Source organism: Castor canadensis, chromosome 12 (assembly GCF_047511655.1).
Source record: "Castor canadensis chromosome 12, mCasCan1.hap1v2, whole genome shotgun sequence".
Classification (NCBI taxonomy): Eukaryota; Metazoa; Chordata; class Mammalia; order Rodentia; family Castoridae; genus Castor; species Castor canadensis.
In genome coordinates, this window is record NC_133397.1 from 77,258,186 (window position 1) to 77,273,134 (window position 14,949).

A 14,949-nucleotide genomic window follows, 5' to 3' on the forward strand; every position below is an offset into this window, starting at 1 on the left:
TAGAAGTAGTTGTGTTGTTGTCTCATCAAAGGGGAAAAACAACAACAACAACAAAACACAATAAAGTAGCCCAAGTTCAAGTGCAATACAGTTTCAGTAAGTCTTTCAGCATGCAGGTATATTTCAGTTGTCTCATCAAAGGAAGAGAAAAAAAAAAGAAAAACGATATGGAGACAGTTCTGTGAATGTCTATCTGAGACTGTCGCTCACCTGCCCACTGCTATCAGCCAGCTGTTGCTGGAGGCTTTATTGATTGCAGATCTCGGGGATGAGCTTAACACTCACCTGGCCCCACAGGCTTTGTTTATTTAGAGTTCTCTAGTGCACAACCGCCACTGTTACAAGGTTTCACCTCTCCAAGCACACTGGGGGAGGTGGCGCTACACCCACTTTCTCCAGCTGTCATGTTACTTTACAGTTCATGTGGGAAGTGCCCCTTCCCTCCTCTCCAGTGGTGCTTTCCTCACACAGCCACTTTTACAAACTTTCCGCTCCAAGGTTGCTGGGTGGTGCTGCCACTCCTGCCTTCTCTGGCTGGCTTGTTTATTTACAGTTCTGTGAGGGCACTCCGCCTTCCTTGCTACGTGTCTTTTTTTGTTGTTGTTTATTATTCAGTGTTTTCTTTCTCTTTTTCCCTTGGTTGGGGTCAGTCTTGTCCAGGGGGTATGCTGATTTGGCCCAGGGTTGTCTGTGGGAGAACCATGTGCTGCTTAGCTCACCTGGTGATCTGTGTCTCTCGAGCCAGTAGGAAATGGTGTCTGGTGGCATGGGAGCCCTCTTGGTTTCTCCTATGCCATGGAGTGGGGATGCTATGCATGGGCTGAGTGTGTGGAGGAGTCAGAGTTTTGCCTCTTCTTGGTGGTTTTTCTTGTAAAGTGTATCCCCAGCATCTCTCCAAGATTGTATTTTAGGAAGCATGCTTTCTGCTTCTTCCCTCTAGTTGCCATCTTGGAATCTCTCCTGTAACACTTTAAAATCTATTTTACTTTTTTTAACTTGAAGCTATAACTGCACAAAATTATCTATTCAAAGCAAAATAAAAGGGGAGATCATTTTGATTAAATGGAAAATCAAAATTGTCAATAATATTCCTGATTCTTTTTTAAGTTTCAAGATCAGTTAAATAATTTGCTTTAGATAGGAAATACCCTATGTTGTCAATATCCAATTTTCTAATGATACTTTATGTTTTTTTATTATCCTGTACTTTGTACATAATAGCAAGCTTATAACTTACCTTTCAAATATGCTTTCATAATTCTGGAAACTGATGTGTGAGCAGTATCTTAGCTCTTTGTTTTTAATATTGTTTTTATTCACACTCAAATTATCTTTTTTGTTCTTAGATCTCTGCCTTAGTGATCTATTTGTCCTTGAAAAATTATATATAAGATAAGGAGAAATTGACCAAAATGCATTGTAAATACTTTTAAAAATGTCAGAATGAATCCCCATAAATGATAATAAAAATCAATAAATAAGTAAAGAAAAATTATTTGCAAGGTCTTTGAGGAGTTAAAATGTTCACACCCTTCTTTAGAGAGGTTTCTCACATGGTCACCTTGTAAGTAAGGCTAAACCATTTTGAAGTTCACAGGTTCTGGAATGTGTTTCCAGGGTAAAAATCCTTGCAGTGTTGCTCTGTGGCCATTACTTGCCAAAGTAACCTTCTATCTTTCTTTTTTTTCTCTCTGTTTCCAAATTAATTTAGAGCAGCTTTTAGTTCCTATAGGTATGGTTTAGAAAGATTCCAGTTTCTCTTTGCTTCATAGTTACTTTGAGATTAGAGCCCCTTTGACCATAGGCTTAAATTACTGTCACAGGATTCTTCCCAGAGTGAATTCCAGGCCTGTCTTTGTCCATGCATATCCTAGAAACAGAGGCTCAAATGTTTGCAGTGTTTTTCATTGGTTTCATAGTAAGTGTGGCTTCAGAACTGTGACATTTTTTGGTCATAGATTAAAAAAAAGGACTCAAAGTTGTTACTTTCTTTTTGTCTTTTCCCTTTTTTTTGCCCTTTTGCTCCCTCTTCCTGGATCAGTGCACATTTTGCTTCTGTTTGTTCCTTCTGCTTCTGTTCTCTCCTTTCCTCTTCATTTTTCTTTATTTTGTTGTTGTTACTTTTCTACCATGCTTTATTATTTCATCAGTATTGTTGATGTGAGGTCCTTAGCCTACCATTTCTGTAAACCCAACCTGTTTAGACATATTTTTTATTTTAAACTAAAGTTCTATCACCTCCTTTTTTGTGTCAGTTTTTTGAGACAGAGTCTCACTATGTATCCCAGGGTGGCCTCAACCAGGCTTAGCTTTAGTTTCCTCCCTCAGCCTCCTAAAGCCCTTTTTTAGATCATCTAGTGGTTTGTGGTTTAGAACTTCTAAGTTGACTGAGAGCTTCTAAGTAGAGTTCAATGTCTTTTCAAGTGACACAATTACCCTTTCTGTGATGATATTTTTGGCTCTTCATTTACATCAGGTACTTTTACTCAAGCATTTTACTTCCTTATTTTCTGATTGCTTTGCATAGCCCCTCAGGTCCAGTTCAGCTGCTCAGAATTTATAAACGTGGCCTTTGTAGTGAGAACTGGGTTGCATCAGGCAGGCAGGGGGAGCAAGATGGTGTCACAGACCCAGGTCCTCATGTCCCTGTTGCTCTGGGTGTCTGGTGAGAAACTTAATCAGTGCTTCAATTTCTTCAGAGTAATATCTTTGTCGAGTTGAAAAAATGTTTCTAAGATGCAATGGGAAATAATGACTGTCTTCAAAATGGACCAAATATTGTGCTGTGTTATAATGCCATTAGAAAATGCATTTAAATGCCACATTTCAGTGTGTATATGATAAAATCCATGTGTGTATATGTGTGTGATCATTGTACATTCCCAATTACAGGTGCCTATGGGGACATCGTGATGACCCAGTCTCCAGGCTCCCTGGCTGCATCTGCAGGAGAGAGGGTCACCATCAACTGCAAGTCCAGTCAGAGCGTTAGCAGCTACTTAGCTTGGTACCAGCAGAAACCAGGACAGCCTCCTAGACTGCTGATCTATGCAGCCTCTAACCGGGCATCTGGGGTCCCTGACCGCTTCAGTGGCAGTGGGTCTGGCACAGATTTCACTCTCACCATCAGCAGCCTTCAGGCTGAAGATGTGGCAGATTACTACTGTCAGCAATACTATAGCTATTCACCCACAGTGATTCAGTCTTAATCAAAAACCTCCTCCCTATGCCATGAGTCAGTGATCCTTGCTGCACCAGCTACTTCCTCCTCACATGTGTGATTCAAGTTGTGGACTGATTTCCTAGCAAGTGTGAGGCCTGTAGTTCAATCCCCAGTACTGCCGAATGTGAAAAATCTACTATGTGCTAATGAAATAAATTGAAGAAGATACAAATAAATGGAAGGATATCCCATGGTTTTGGGCTGGAAGAATTAACGTTGCTAAATGTACAGGCTTCCAAGAATAACATGCATATTCTATACAATACCTCTCAAAATGTCAAAGATATTTTCACAGAAATTGAAAAAGTTATTCTTTTTAAGGCATTTTTATTTGCATATGTTAGTTGTACAGGGAGTCCCATTGTGACATTTCCATATATGCTTGCAATGTACCTCAGTTAGGTTAACCTCCACCATCATTCTCCTTCACACCCGTACCCTCTATTTAAAATGATTTTGACAGGTTTCAGTGTTCCATCTTCATACACTGATACAAAGTACATTGACAATATTCACCAATCTTTACTCTCTCCGTTAGTCCTTCTCCTACTTCTAGAACCTTCCCCCAGTAGGATCTGTTTTACATTCCTGTCCCTCATTGTGTAAGTGTATGTTCATTGTTCAAAGGGGTTTAGTCATGGTATTTCACATGTGAATATTTGTACTTTAATTAATTTAATTCCCCCAATTACATTTCCTTACTCTCTCTATTCAACAGCTAGAAAAAGTAATTTTAAAATTCACATGGAACCACAAAAGAATTCAAAGAGTCAAAGCAGTATTGAGAAGCAAGATGAAAGCTGAGGGCATCACACTACCAGTTTCTAAGTTACTGTACAGAGGTGTAGTAATCAAAACAGCATGATACTGACATACAAAGAGTATGTAGACCAATGGAACTTAATGTAGAATCTAGAAATGAACTCACACATTCATGGTCTACTAATTTTTGAAAAGTGCACTAGGAAGAGGCAATGGAAAAGGATTAATATCTTCAGTAAATGGTGCTGTGAAAAGTGAATTTCCACATCAAAGGAATGATATTAGACCTTTGTGTGATACCATACAGATTGTGGAGAAAATTCTTACGTGTGAGACCAGGAGTCATAAAACATAAGGAGCATTGCCTTGGCATTAGTCTTGTCAATGATGTTTTGAATATCACACTAAAAGTGAAGGCTACAAAATCAAATGTAAATAAATGGAATTCCATCAAACTAAAATATTATGTACAGCAGAGGAAACAATAAACACAATTAAGAAGCAACCCAAAGATTGGGAGAAAATATCCCAAACCATATATTGGTAAGTGGTTAATATCCCAAATTAAAAAGAACTAAAGTAATTTAACAGCAGAAAAATAAATACCCTGATTAAAAACAAATGGGCAAATGACCTGAATAAACATGTCTCCAGAGAAATTATATGAATGACCCTCACATATATGAAAAAGTGGCCAACTTCATTAATCAGAAGGGAAATGCAAATCAAATCACTTTGAGATACCTCCTTACACTTTTTAGGGTGGATTTCATAAAAAAGACAAGAGGTATCAAGTGCTGGTAAGGGAGTGGAGAAAAAAAGTCTTGTACACTTTTGTTAGAAGGGTAGCTTGGTGCTGCCATCATGGTAAGGATTATGGACCTTCCTATGGAAATGAAAAAGAGAACTTTCAGATGACCCAAGAATTCTTCTTCTGGGTATATACCCAAATGAAATGAAATCACCAGTTTGTAAATAGAATAACACTTCCACAATCGTAGGTAAGACATGAAAATAACTAAAGTGTCCATTGATGGATGAAAAAAATATAGTAGCTATGATATCTCTCTCCATATATTCATATACATATACTTACATAATGGAATATTATTTAGCCTTAAAAACATCAGTGAGTGAATAAGCGGATTAGGCAATGGGGACATGCATGTCAAGTAATACAAAGTTATAGATACGTGGGATGAATGAGTCTAGAGGTTTAGTGTAAAACTATAGAGAACTATAGTTAATGATATTTACTGGATTTGCTATTTTTGCTAAAAGACCAGATTTTTAGTAGTCTTACAAGAACACATAAAATGGGTAACTATTCAAGATGGTAGATATGCTTCTTATTTGAAAATAATATCATTGTCATGTCAAAATATATCAAAACAGGTTGCATGCCTTAAGTATATGATATAAGAACAAATATTTAAAAGCTAACCCCAAAATGTGTCAGTAAATATAAAACACATAACTTTTAAAGTGCTATGGTTAGCAGGGTTACAAGGAGGGATAAACAATGGGGCACATTTTCACAATTGATGTACCATAGATAGTCATTGAAGGGTGCACTGGAAGGCATGCTTTAATTAAGGTGTCAACAATGGTAAGGAAATAATCTATAGGAATTTCTCTAGGGGATATGATTATACTTAGAGAAAACTATGTTTCTGAGACAGGATAACAACCAGTATGTTGGAGAAGTGGAAGGAAGCCAATATGGCTGAAGTAGACCATACAAGGAGAAGAATAGTGAAAATAAAGAAATAGCGGGGCCACATTATGAAGGGCTATGGAGGCTACTTGAAGGAATCAAATGATAAGCAGAACGGTTTTGAATAGTCTCTTTGTAGTTTAAAAGGGTCTTCTGGGAAAGACATGGACATACAGGAAAGAATAGATAGCAGATTGCTTTGGTACAAGGAAGGTGAAGTGGAAAAAATGATGAGAGGTCTGTGTTGGAGACAGGGGTTAACAATATGATGATGATGTTATCCAGGGGTGTGAGAGAGACATTTATGATAACTGTCATTTTTCTCTGAGTAACTAAAAAAGCATTGGCATTTGTTTAGGTAGAGAAGACGGACAAGAGATTTAGGGGAGGAAAAGCAGGAATTTGTTTCTAGACACTTCAGGTTGGGAATGTGTGTGAGACCTAACACCCATTTGTGATTGTCAAGTTGACTTTTGGATCTATGTGTCTGGAATTCAGCAGAGAAAAATGCACTGGAGATAACTGAGGAAATGAGTGTTGAACAGATCAGAAGCCCAGGGACTGACATCTGAAAGAGGAGTGGTAAACAGGAAAAAGAAAATAATTTGAATAGGAGAAGTGGGGATGGAAGAGAAGCATGAGAGTGTGATGGGTGAAGAAACTAATTCATGGAAGAGTGTGTTGCCAGCTTGTTAAACACTGTGGTACACTAGTAATGTGAGTTGTGGAAGTCCCAGGTGACCTTAAGTTGAGAAATTTCATGAGACCATGGGGCAGCACCTTGAATGGGGAAAGCTCAAGGAATATTTTTCTGTTTTGGGGTTGGTGACTAGAGACAGCTCTTTCAATGAAATTTGTAATAAAGAAAAAAATGTGTCATGTCTGGAGAGAGATGAAAGTTTCTAGCAGTTATGCTAAAAATGATGGTTCTATGTTACTGAGAGTGATGCTATAAAAAAGGAAGAGTGATAATTCAGGAAAGAGAGTGAGAAGTGCTATGACGTGTTCTTGAGTATGCAAGAGTTAAGAGTTTATTACATATGGCCTCCAATGGGGGCAATCTGCTTATCTATTGTTGGTTCAACTTCAGGATTCTTTTTTTTTGAATTAGATATGGTGTGAAAGCAATAGGTATTTAATGAAAACCATACTTTGAATTTTTAATTTTGATCTTCTCCCAGGTAAGAAGTGTTTATTCACAATACTCTCTTTAGATGCTGAGCAGCAGTTAATTGAGCTCCAAGTCAGCCATGTGGAAAACAAGCAACTCTTTACAGTGTGCTGTGTTGCTGTTTTTTATTATAGAAAATAATGGGTTCATGTATCACATTTCCATGAGTGCACATAATGTTCTTGAGACATCCTTGTTTCCTCCTCCCATTGATTCCACCTACAATAGTTCCCCTTTTAGAATCATGTCTTTGTGTTTTGTTTCTTAATTTATAGATTTTTCACATATCAAGAGAAAATCTGGTGCTTATCTTTCTGACTTAGGCTTATTTTGCTTAACCTGATGATCTCCAGGTCCATCCATTTTCCTGAAAATGACATAATTTCATTCGTTTTCATGATTGAACAATATTCCATTGTATATACACACCACATTTTGCTCATCCATTCATTAGTTAAGGGGCACAGAATCTAATTCAATAATGTGACTTTTTGAGTTGTGCCACAATAAATATGGGTGCACAGGTTATCTATATTTTATGCATTCTTAACATTCCTTTGGACATGTGCCCTGAAATGTTATGGCAGGATCATGGGTAGCTCTAGTTTCAGTTTTTTGGGAGACCTCCAAAGTGATTTAGATTGTGGCTCTTTCCACCAAGAAGGTGTATGGGTCCCTCACCACCTCTTATATTCTCACCATCATTTGTTGTTTGTTTTCCTTATGAAACCATTTTGATTTGCAAGGTGGTATTTTACTGATTGGAGGGGGCACTGTTTTCTTGCTCCCTCCCTTGTTAGAACGAGTTTTCTCTCTAGCTCCTGGTTATTACTGAACCTAACTCGGCTTAACTGGGGGAGACTGGAGACTCAGAAAAGACATAGGATAGACAGACATACAGAAAGTTTTGTCAGGTGTGTTAGGTGCTGGGTTGGAGATGCCCAACCCTCAATGCTTTTATTTATCTTTTCTTTAAGGCCTTACTCCTTGTAGTTCTTTAAAACCTTGCTTCTGAAGTCTTTTTTAAAACCTTGCTTAAAACCTCTTTCCTTAGGCTAAAACTGTCCCATATTTTCTTTTAGCTTATCTTTAGCTTAATCGCTCTTAAAGTCTTTTGCCCCCAGGCTTGCACTGTCCCACCTCTCTTTAGCTTTCTTAAAGCCTAGGAGCTCAGACTTGCAACAGCCACACCTACAACCTGCATATGCATAACTCTTAAAGTGTTGGTCGTAGACTTGCACTGTAAAGTCTTTCTTTGGCTTTTCTTTAGCTTATCTTCTCTAAGGCCTATGTTAAAGTTCTTTCTTTAGCTTTCTTTTTTCTAAGGCCCTTGTTAAAGTTCTCAGTGTAGACTTTCTATCAACCCCTCTTTAGCCATTCTTTTTCCTTCAGCAATTTCTCTTTAGAAATTCTTTTCCCTTCAGTAATTCTTTCCCTTTCCAAAAGCTTCCCACACCAAAATCCCAAAGCAAAAGCCACAGGCAAAAGCCCAAAGTAAAAGCCAAAGGCAAAAAGCCCAAAAAAGCCTCCAGCCCTCCTTCAGTGGGTTTTTTTTTTATAAACAGCAGTAAACAGGGTAGAGCAGCGGCTCTCCAGTAGGGTTGTGACATTGTAACAGGAGAAACCTGTGTTCCTGCTACTGTGAATGCAAACAATTTAGGAGAAACAGCTGTTCTGCTTCTGGAGCTATGCCAATCTAGGGAAAAGCAGGTGAGCCGCATCTTGCCTTGCTTGTGTCCAGTTCTCATAGGCTTTAATCTGCTTTCCACAACTGATTTATTTATTTTTGTGTATTTTGATCCAATTCACATCTTCTATCATTCTTTCTTATTCCTGTCTTCTTCCTTCTAAACAATTTTTAACAGGTTTCATTAGTTTATTTTATACATACATATAAGTATTTTGGTCATACTTGTCCACCCATCACTCTTTCCTTTTGTCCTCCCCCTGACTGGTTCCCTCCATCAGACAGTTCTGGTTTTATGCTCATATCATTCCCTTTCTTGTAGGACTAGATTCTGCATATTACAGAGAATATGCAATGTTTGTCTTTCTCAGTCTGTGTTATTTTGCTTAACCTGATGATTACCAGATGCATCCATTTTCCTTCAAATGACATAATTTCATTCTCATTTATGACTCAATAATACTTCCTAATGTATATATACCATATTTTCTTTATCTATTCATCAGCTGATGAGCATCTAGGCTTTTTCCGTAGTTTGGCTATTTTCAATGGTACTGTAATAAATAGGGTATGCAGGTATCTTTATTGTGTACTGAATTACATTCCTCTGGATATATGCCCAATAGTAGTATCACGGGTTTATAAGGTAGTTCTATTTTAGTTTCTTGAGGAATCACCATAATGAATATGGATTTCCATCATGGTTGCTATTTTACATTTTCATGAACATTGTATAAGGGTTGTCTCCCCTCCAGTCATTATCGCTAGTATTTGCTATTGTTTGTTTTCTTGATAGTTCCCTTCTGTCTTAGGTGAAATGGGATCTCAGTGTTGCTTAAATTTACATTTCCTTTATAGTTAAGGATGTTGAACATTTTTTCCTGTATTTTTTCAATATGTTTACTTCTTCTTTTCAGAAATGTCTGTTTAATTCATTTGCCAATTTATTAATTGGATTGTTCTTTTGGTTTTTAACTTTTGGATTTTTATATATATTCTGGATATTATTTGTTTATCTAGTGAAAACTGACAAAAGATTTTTCTCTCATTTTGTAGGTTGCCTCTTGATTCTGGTAATTATTTACTTTGGTGTGCAGAAGCTTTTTGTTTGTTTGTTTTTGTCAGACTGGGGTTTGAACTCAGAGCTTCACGCTTGTAAAGCAGGTGCTCTACAGATTGAGCCATACTTCCAGTGTTTTTTATTTGTTGCAAACTCATTGTCAATTCTTGGTTATAGTTACTGAGCAATTGGAGTTCTATCCAGAAATTTGTTGACTATGCCTCTATCTTCAAGTGCTTTCCCTATCTTTTTTCTATGGTATTGTCAAAAGTTTTAGATCCTAGATTAAGACCTTTGATCTATTTTAAATTGATTTTTGCACATGGTGGGAGATGGAGACCGAATTTCAGTCTTTTACATGTGCATATCCAGTTTTTCCAATATTATTTGTTCAAGATTCTACCTCTTTTTCAATTTTGGCAGGTCAAATGTATCTAAGAATTTGTCCATTTAATCTAATTTTTCCATCTTACTTGAATATAAGTTATCAAAGTATTCCCTCATGATCCTCTGAATGTCATTTGTATTTGTTGTGATAGTCCATTTCACTTCCAATTTTATTGATTTGAGTCTTTTCTCCTTCGTGAGATTGGCTAAGGCTAATCAATCTTATTTTTCCTTCCAAAGAACTAACTTTTGGTTTCTTTGGATTATTTTGTATAGTTTTTTTGGTCTTAATTTATTAATTTCTATTATTTCATTCCATCTGATAGTTTTGGGTTTGGTTTAGTCTTGTTTTTCCAAGATCTTGTGGTACCTCATTAGGTTATTTATTTCATTTTTTAATATAGGTACTCAATGCTACAAACTTTCCTCAGAACACTTCCTTGGCTGTACACCAAAGGCTCTGGTAGATTATGTTTTCATTTTTATTATATTGTAAGAATTTTTTTGATTTCCCTCATTTCTTAGGTGACCCGTGTTCACTCAATAATCTGTTGTTCAGTCTTCTTTTACTTTTGCATTTAGTTTTATTCCATTGTATATTTACCAAGGCTTGCTTTGTGTCCTAAAATATGATCCATTTTGGAGAAAGTTCCATGTGCTGCTGAGAAAAATGTGTACTGTGCAACTGCTGGATTATCTACTGTTAAGAGCAGAGTGTTAAGGTCTTCCACTCTTGTTGTGCTTGAGGCTACTGTGGTTTTGAGTCCAGTGGTTTTAAATGGTAACACTATCATTTACATGTTAAGGTCTACATCTCAACATGTAAAGATCTGTTTTTCCTATTGATGATTTGCTCTTTTATATATATGAAGTGACCTTCACTGTGTCCTCTGGTGAATTTTTGACTGAAGTCTGCTTTATCAGATATGAGCACAGTTACACTTGCCCAGTTTTTGGGTCCTTTTGCTTGGACAATGTTTTTCACCGTAAGGTAGTTCTTGTTTTTCACCGAGATGCATTTCTTGTAAGCAACAAGTGGCCAGAACTTACATTTTAATCCAATTTACCATTCTATATCTTTAGTTGGCGATTGAGGTCATTAATATCCGTATTAATATTTAAGGTATGTAGGAGTTTCTGTCATTTTGCTGTTTTTGTGATGTGTACGTCTGATAGAGTAATAATGTTGCAATTTTGTGAATCTGTGGTAAAATGGCAGCCCCACCCCTTAACAGAAATTCCCATGTTCTAAGTCAGCCCCATCCCTACCAGAGACGACCATGCATGCACTAACTTCCTTAACCTCCCCCTTCTTTAAAAGCCATGACTGGTCCAGAGTCTGTGCTGTGCCATCTTTCCCAGGCCAGCCTGGTGGTTTCAGCCTGCCACTAAACTTTGCTCTTGGATGTGAGACTTTCTTGTGAGCTTTCTTTGTGAGCAGCATTTTTCCTAACATTTTAGTGCCATGACTTGGATTGGGTGCACCCCCAGCACTGACCTTGCTTCCCCTGCCTCACCCACCCCATCCTGTGCTCTCAACTCCCATTCTCTTCCCCGGGACCTGAGCTGCTTTGCCAGAACTCCCTTTCCTAGAAAGCACTGCTCCCTCACTAGCTCACAGGGAAGTTTCTCCGCCCCAGCACGCCTCCAATTGCCATCCACCACCTGCCAATCGTCCCTTAAGGTCCGCTCTCGGTGAGTCCTTCTCGCACACAGAGCCACGATCTCTTTCTCATTTCCTCGAAATCCTATCACTAGGTCTTGGCTCACTTCCATCCCTGGAAACTGGGCTCCCTAGGACTGTGGGACCCTGTGAGGAAGACGTTCCTCCTGGGTGTTCCACATCAACTCTCTCTCCTGAGGAACTATTTCGGGGACACCTGCCATATCTCTCCTCAGGTCAGGCCTCACCATGGGAGTTGGACCTTCCGAAATTCCCTCAGACTCCCCATTGGGATGTCTTCTTGCCAACCTTGAGCCCCTCCGCCTAACACTTGATCTTAAGCCACAAAAGCTCATTTTTCTCTGTAATCAGACCTGGCCCCAATTCCCATTAGACAATGCCTCCAAATGGCCACTTAATGGCACTTTCAATCCCAATATTTAAGGGATATACAATCTCTGTGAGCGTGCTGGTAAATGGAAGGAAATACCCTACGCCCAATTCTTTTCCTTTCTCCACACCAAACCCTCCCTCTGTACTTCCTGTTCCCTTGTGCAGGTTCTATTAGCCTCTAAACCAGCTTCTAAATGAATCAAATCCTCTGCCGAACCTCCTCCTTCCCCATGTAAGCAGACTTCTTGCACTACTCATGCTGTCTGTCTCTTCCTATCTTTCTGAGGGACTTTCCCATAATGGTGTCAATCCACTCCTTGCCAACTCTGGCCTCAAGGTGATTCCAGCTCTAGGAGAGCTCATGCTCCCTCCCTTTGGGCTGAGACCAAGCCCAGAGTTTATTCAGTGACCTGAGAGTGGAGGTTTCATGTTGCTGAAAGTGTTCCAGTACCAGTCAATGGGAGCAACCTAGAGGAACAGGTGATGGCTAATCCTTCAGGCGTGTGTCATGCCTCCAGGCTCTGCCTTCCCTTCCCTTACCTAAGATGTCAGGACACCTTTTCTTCTTGCTCCATGGTCTCACCACATGTCCTTTGTCTCTGTTTGCCTTCCCCTCCCTGGGCTTACTGGAACCCTACCTCCCATTAAAAACTTGTAGCATGGTACCTTATGACTTAAGTTATTCCAACTATTTTGCCAGGCCTGTCAGTCTAAAGGAACTTTAAGTCAGCTGCTAGGTAAAAGTGCTTACAAAAAAACTGCAGCTGCCACAATAATGCTCTACTCCGCCCCCACAAGGGAGGAGGGAAAGCAAATAGGTGTGCTTGTGCACAGTGGGAATGCCTGCCATAGCATAGAGAATCCATTGGCCAACCTAACACAAATCCTAGGCTGCCAGCCACACATGGCAGTGGCTGCAGCCTACCACCACTTACCCTAGAATTAATGTGCATAGAGTACACAGAAAGGTGGTAGGAGCAACAGGCCACAGGATCAGGCCTAGGCGGTCAGGCTTGCTTGTCCTGGGTGTGTGTGGAGGGGGTCGGTGCTTTGAGCATGCCCTGCTCCCAGCCCCACCTCACGCCTTGGGGCACCCAGTCCTTGTAAGCCAATTGTTAGCTCAAGGATATGGTCCCAGAAATAGCAAAATGGACATTACTGTGGTCTCTAAACTTCTCATTTAAAGTTTTCTATACTTTCAGCCTCAGCATAAATTTTCCCTCCAAACATTAACAGTAGTTGTCCCATATGGTACTGATATTGGCCCAGGATGCTCTTTGAATGCCCTTCTCTAACTTTACAGAGGATTTATTCCTTTGTTAAAAAGGTAGTCTTTATTAAAGAGTCTGCCTGCTGTTAGCTAAAAGACAGGATCCTTGTGTTTTGTTCTTTCTAGATGGGACATGCACCTTCCAGTCTTCTGGCTGGTAGATGCTGGAAGCTTTGTACTGAGGCCTGGCCTCACTGTGCCTTGGGTGACCAAGAGAAATGGCCTTCACAGCGTTCCTTAAAGTACAATACCATGCTCCAATTAGACCTTTTCTATAAAAGGGAAGAAAGTGAACTGAGGTACCCTATACAAATTTTCTTTCATCTCAGATTGGCTCCATAATTGTCCTACCTTCTAAGCCACCCCAATATTCAGAACCTCCTAATGGGTGCTTCCCCCTTCGATATGTAATGATAGGAAGAGGGTGAGTCTATGTCCCCTTCCAGCTATCAGATGTAAGGGAAATTAAAAAGACATCTGGACAGCTGTACTGATGCCCAGACAAATACATTCAAGCCGTTATCTCTGTGATCCAAACCTTTCAATTGACATGAAAGGATATTATGCTTCTACTAGAACACTCTTTCCTCATTAGAAATGCAATAGGTTCTGGCCCAGGCCACTCAGGTTGGAAATGATTATCATTTACAATAAGCCCTGATACTAGTGACACCTGGAAATGAGGGAATACACATGCCTACCTACAGGGGCACAGGCAGTCCCCTTGACAGATCCACACCAAAAGGGGCTGGTGAAATGATTCAAGCAGTAAAGTGCCGTTTTGTCGGCATAAAGTCCTGGGCTCAAGCCCCAGTACAGCCAAAGGAAAGAGGAAAAATATTTGGGGATAAGGACATAGCTCAGTGGGAGAGTGTCTGCCCAGCATGTGCAAGGCCCTGGGTTCAATTCCCCAGCATTGCTAGATGAAAAAAAAATGGTAAGGAAGATAAGTGGCATTAATATCACTTCAGCCATCTCATAGGGGAAGAAAGTAGTTTAACCTAGACCAGATCCCTGATTCTTCAAGTGAGGAAACTGAGGCCCAGAACAGTTCGGAGACATGCTCCCCAGAGTATCAGGTATTAATGTGAAATAACAACTTTGCTTTATTAGCAACATTCTGAAGAAAATCCCCTTACCTTTCTGCAGCATCAGAAAGCATACCGCAGTGGACCCAGAGTCACAGGTGAGAGAGGTTCTTCTCAAAGATAAATTTCCAACACAGTCAGCCCCAGATATTCGCAAAAAAACAGTCTGTGGCTGAAGAAGAAAAGTCATTGAACCAAGTAATACAGCTAGCCATGTGGTATGTATAGCTATGTGTGTATGTCCAGGACCTTACTAACAGGAGAGAAAAAGATAAGGGACACCACCATGGTCTCATTGCTGCTCTCAGAGAGGGCCCCACCTGACTGGGGCCTGTATCCTGAACTTGCTACCATGGTGGACAGGAGGGGCACTTCTGCAGAGAATGCTTAAGGCAGACAGCATGGGAGACAGCCCTGACCCCGACCGGGACCCTGCCCTCTCTGCAAGGGTAATCACTGGAGGTCTAAGTGCCCCCGTCACCAGATGGACGTGAGGTGCCACCTCCTATGGATTGATGGGTCCTGTCA

The 14,949-nt window shown here is 39.8% G+C and overlaps 2 gene segments (V, D, J or C); one reads left to right on the top strand and one right to left on the bottom strand.

Moving 5' to 3' along the window:
* Positions 1 to 14,949, bottom strand: part of LOC109699244 (immunoglobulin kappa variable 4-1-like) — a 935,238-nt gene that overhangs the window by 151,498 nt on the left and 768,791 nt on the right.
* On the top strand, positions 2,511 to 3,224 carry LOC109702278 (immunoglobulin kappa variable 4-1-like). The segment is given in 2 exon segments: positions 2,511 to 2,665; positions 2,893 to 3,224. Coding segments are annotated over 2 exon segments (366 nt in total).